The sequence below is a fragment of the Porites lutea genome, chromosome 6 (genome assembly GCF_958299795.1).
Source record: "Porites lutea chromosome 6, jaPorLute2.1, whole genome shotgun sequence".
NCBI lineage: Eukaryota > Metazoa > Cnidaria > Anthozoa > Scleractinia > Poritidae > Porites > Porites lutea.
The window spans coordinates 27,173,078-27,177,623 of record NC_133206.1 but is presented as its reverse complement, the minus strand read 5'-3'; the positions used below and the strand labels follow the sequence as shown (position 1 = coordinate 27,177,623).

At 37.1% G+C, this 4,546-nt stretch overlaps 1 protein-coding gene across 1 annotated transcript in view; it reads right to left on the bottom strand.

The window, feature by feature from the left end:
• The window catches only part of LOC140940522 (probable cysteine desulfurase), a 14,433-nt gene extending 10,401 nt beyond the window's left edge, over positions 1–4,032 (bottom strand). Inside the window, exons 1-4 of the mRNA XM_073389508.1 lie at positions 3,876–4,032; positions 3,619–3,757; positions 1,858–1,888; positions 782–898 (exon numbers count right to left, since the gene is read on the bottom strand). Coding sequence (XP_073245609.1) covers positions 782–898; positions 1,858–1,888; positions 3,619–3,700 — 230 coding nt within the window. The 5' untranslated portion in view covers positions 3,701–3,757; positions 3,876–4,032. The remainder of the gene's footprint in view (positions 1–781; positions 899–1,857; positions 1,889–3,618; positions 3,758–3,875) is intronic.
• Positions 4,033–4,546: the final 514 nt, after the last annotated feature.

Here is a 4,546-nt window from a genome sequence, read left to right as displayed (position 1 = left end):
TTATATTTCGAATGTTATGCAACAATGCAGATGCTCGCCGATGCCCATATTTCGAACTTGAGCTACCTGTGATGGAACAGGCCAGCCATAAGAATACTCAACACTATGGCAAATTCTTTCTCAAGAGATTTGCTGTATGACCATGACCATGCAGGCTCTACCTGCTTCATGATCAAACAGCCTTGGTTGGAACATGCTGCAGCAATGCCCAGTGATAAAATTACGTAGCAATCCCTGTAACATGTCATGAGAACAATTTTGCTTTAAAATTTGTGCACAACGCATTGAAAAGAAAACGCGAACACAAAGAAGCGCTCTGAACCATTTACATGGAAAACCCAGTAATTTCGGGCCAGGGGAGAATTCAAATGAAACGGTTCATTCGGTAAAATATTTTCGGAAAAAAAAAGGCAATACCTTCCGAGGTAACTACCTTTTTCTCGCCTCGACCAGTTCCCGGAATTTTCTACAGTACCATTTTTCCACAAAATTAAAAACCAGTGCCAATTTCCGAGAGGAAAGCATATCATGGAGGATTAGAGTCAATGAATCGTAACTATCGGATGTGACAGTTGTGTTTAATTCTCATCGCCCTCTGTTAGCAAATCAACAAAACGGATCAAATCAGTCAAATGATACGGCTCAATGAAAAAGTGCAATTCCATTTGTCCAAAAAGTCCATTTAAATGATAAGCGCTCAAAGAGAATTGTGCCTGCAACTGAGAACTTCCCGAACTTATAAAAAAATTCCAAACTTAAGCCGAAAGTTGGCTTGACTTACCGAGCCTCGTTTCTGAACCTTGTAGTCTGTCGCGATGTTGCACTTGTTGTAGTGTGTGTGTTGGAGTAAAACGGGAGCACATAGTCCCGGATGTAGTTTTCAATAAACCGGAGGGGCCTGTAGAGACAAACAGACAATTATGTTTATAATTATTAGACAACAAGTAGGTCCTCGGACGCCCACGCCCAAGTGAAGAGGGTGAGTGGTACAAGCAGCTGTCCAAGGCTGGGGAGGTGATATGATACCCATTTGTCATATCATGTGAAAGCCAAATTATTCATCCATAAAAAATTTTTCTAAGCTGATCACAAAATAATTTCTACATAGACATTCTTTGATAGTACCTCTGTAGTTTCAAGATATGGAAGGATGCTTTACCTTGCAGATGTTTTTCAAATAGCAATTGGCATCCTTCAAGTGATATTTACATATGTGCATTATTTTCAGATTTTTCTCTTCGAATCCCCAGCTAAAAGCTTCCGTCATTTTTTCGAGCTCTACACTGCCAGGACATACCCCTTACAATCTGATTTGTCATAGTTTCTTTTTGTTTTACCGTTTTCTTTATTAGTTGTAGTATTGTACTACCTCCTTTGTTTTTGTCAGTATTTTCTCATTAGCTTCTCAAACTACTGTTATTATATATCTCAAAATTTTAAGCTCACAGTTCACAGCTCACAAATGTATGTTGAGACTAGCCTGCGAACCGCAGAAATATTTCCGGTCGTCGCTCCAAAGCCGAAAGTACGGCGTCTGTATGTATATCTCTATGATTGACAATTCTCGAATCATACGAACAATTTTTTCAATTTTTGTCACCATTAGCAGGGTTTTTTTTTTAAACCAACAAGAAACAAACAAATATTTTGACTAAATGATAACAGCCCTGGCCAGAGCCGCTGTAAGAATTCCGGATATAAGTCTTCTGATAATCTAAAATAGTTCAAATACTGGCGTAGTTAACTCCCTAGTAAATAACACATTTTTAATCTATATGGAAATTGCACGTCACTTCTGATAGTGGCTCCTGACTAAATTAGCGATATTGATTTTTTGAGTAATTATTTGTTACTTACTTGCCAGATGCTGTGTAGTCACAATAAATAACTGGAAAATGAAAAAGGTTTTATAATTACTTTTTATTTCTAAATTTACACAGAACCAAAAGCTGTCACAATATTAACATAAATTGTCAGTTGCTGAAACTCGTCTTTGTGAAACATTACTGAATATATAGGTCTGAATATTTGAAGAATAAAACAAGCACTAGAGCACTACATACGATCACAACTTAGTTTGCCTTTATAAGGAAAAGTTAGGAGTTAATATATAAATTTCCTTGTTGAAATTTTTGAAATGCTTAAACGTGCTGAAGTTACAGTTGCGGTCTAATCTGTAAAAGATGACGCGTTTTTTGCATTCAAGTTTAGATCCATATACTGACGTAGCTTGCTTTAATTTGGTGAGGTTGATGCCAAGTTTACCACTAGTCAGTCAGTAAGTGTTGCTTTCTATCAAGTATTGTAAAAACTGAAATCCTAATAAACTGTGATCAAATGAACCACCTAAAATTTAAACCGATGAAGAATGCAATCCGCCTACGCTGAACGGAAAACACGTGCATGGGAGGATACAGCAGTTTTAGATCTTTTTCGAACGCGGAAACTGATTTTAATGTAACCAAATTTCATAAGTCGTGAAAGTGTGAAAAAATTTCTCCGAAGGAAAGTGATCTTCATGCAGCTGCAGTTTGTCGGGTGTCAAATCCTTTTGGCGAAAGCGACAATGGGCAACGGAACTGACGCTGAACCAAAGAGGTGGGGCAACAGGAAACTAATTCAGTTTTTTTGTTGTTGTTTCAGTGTTGTCGTTTTTATTCTCCAGAAAAAAAGTATTTAGGTCGCTACATTAACACAATTTTTTTTTATTACAAGAGATACACTTTAAGAATGTGATGCTTATGTTTTTTTTTCTTTCGCTGTAAAAATTTACCTGATAATCATGAGAAATTTGTGTCGATGCCGGTCTTTCGGAATTCATGCATGTCATGTTATATCTGGGACAGAACTCGCACTTGTTGATACAAACCTTCTTAGCCTGGAGATTGACTGTGTTTGATAAAAATTCTTTCAATCGAATGTTTAATCAAAGAGTTCATAGGCTTTACTGTCATAAAGTTTCAAAGACTCTGGCGATGGGTACTTGATCCTTTCAAGCAGGTTTCATTCCATTGCACCATAGCAGTTAATTCGTGTTTTGGTTCAAGCAGTTTTCCACAATCCGTCTTTCTTGTACGAGAAGTGCACATCGATGAAAGTCTGTTGGCAAGCTACTGTCAAATGTACGATTATTGCCTGAAATTTATTTTTAGCGTGCGTGTCACAACATGGATTCAATCACGACCAAAATGGCTTTATCGTGATGTAGTTCAGGTTTACTGAAAAGCTTGTAGAAACTAAATCCTGTAAATCCTTACAATTGCTGACCATAAAATGAATAACTATTACTTTCTAACTTTTTAACACACATTTCATATACTTCGAAATGACAGTGACTGTATAGCCACGCGCCATAATTGTAGACAGAATCCTAACATTAATTTATAAGAATTTAAATACGATAAGGCGCTTCAGTTTTTATGCGAAAGAAGAAAAAGTCCTATTAATTGTGTGATATAAAATTCTTAAAACGAGGTTGGAACCTTCATAACAAACAAAGTGGAAAACATTTGAACTCAATGAATGATGAACTGACTCAAGAATGATGACATCGAACGATTTCGATATTTCCATCACGCAATATCAAATAAAACTGGAAAAATAAAATGTCTCACCTACCTTTCTTTTCTCCATATGGGCCTACAATTCTTGTATCTCCTCCAACAACATTTTCTTCGATAAATTCCAAAATCGGAAGCATTGGCTTGACAAACTAATTTAAATTCTGAAATTATTAAACTTCGCCTGGTGGCTTTCTCTGCAAACAAAACATCACCAAAACTGGGTTTCATTCACGCGAATAAATTTCAAAATACTTTTTAAAACCCCCGAGGATATTTGACTAAAATGGCACTGTTTTCGTTTTTCTTGCTTACCTGTAAATCAATAATCTGCTGGTATATTCCGAGTTTCCGTTCTTTTAATCAATTACGTCCAAATATGAATATATCCAGCACGTGTAATCGTGCACGATAAGGCCGGCCGGACCTGCTTAGCGTGACATACCGCCTGCATTTCTGACGTTGTATGCATAATTCTTTATGACCCAGATGGTTTTGCATCGCTTAATTTATCAGATAATAATATAATTTTCAGTGAAAATACTTTTACATGTCGCCAGGACGTAGCCATTGGTGTTTGCTTTAAATATAAGGCTTACTTCTGCAGCTATGCCATTTGCGATCCAACTTCATAGTGACAGAGACATTTGGCAAAAGCTGATTGTTTGACAAATTATCTCCGGCCCTCTTACGTAGACGATCGTGGGCGGTATTGGGCTGTTGCAGAAATCTATCACTTTAAATGGACAATTAAACTCATAAAATACCACTAGTTCCGCAAAATAATTTGATATCCATTCCACTGCACTCTATTTATGATAACAAAGAAAGTAAGGAAAGAAATTACTCTTTTTACCCCGGGGGGGGGGGGGGGGGGACTGCCACATATGGGCGATGTGGGTATGTGCCGCTGTGAGGGTATGGTTTTCAAGCAGTTTACTCTAGGATAGGGTATATAAATCAGAAACTGATCAGTTGGTTGAAGA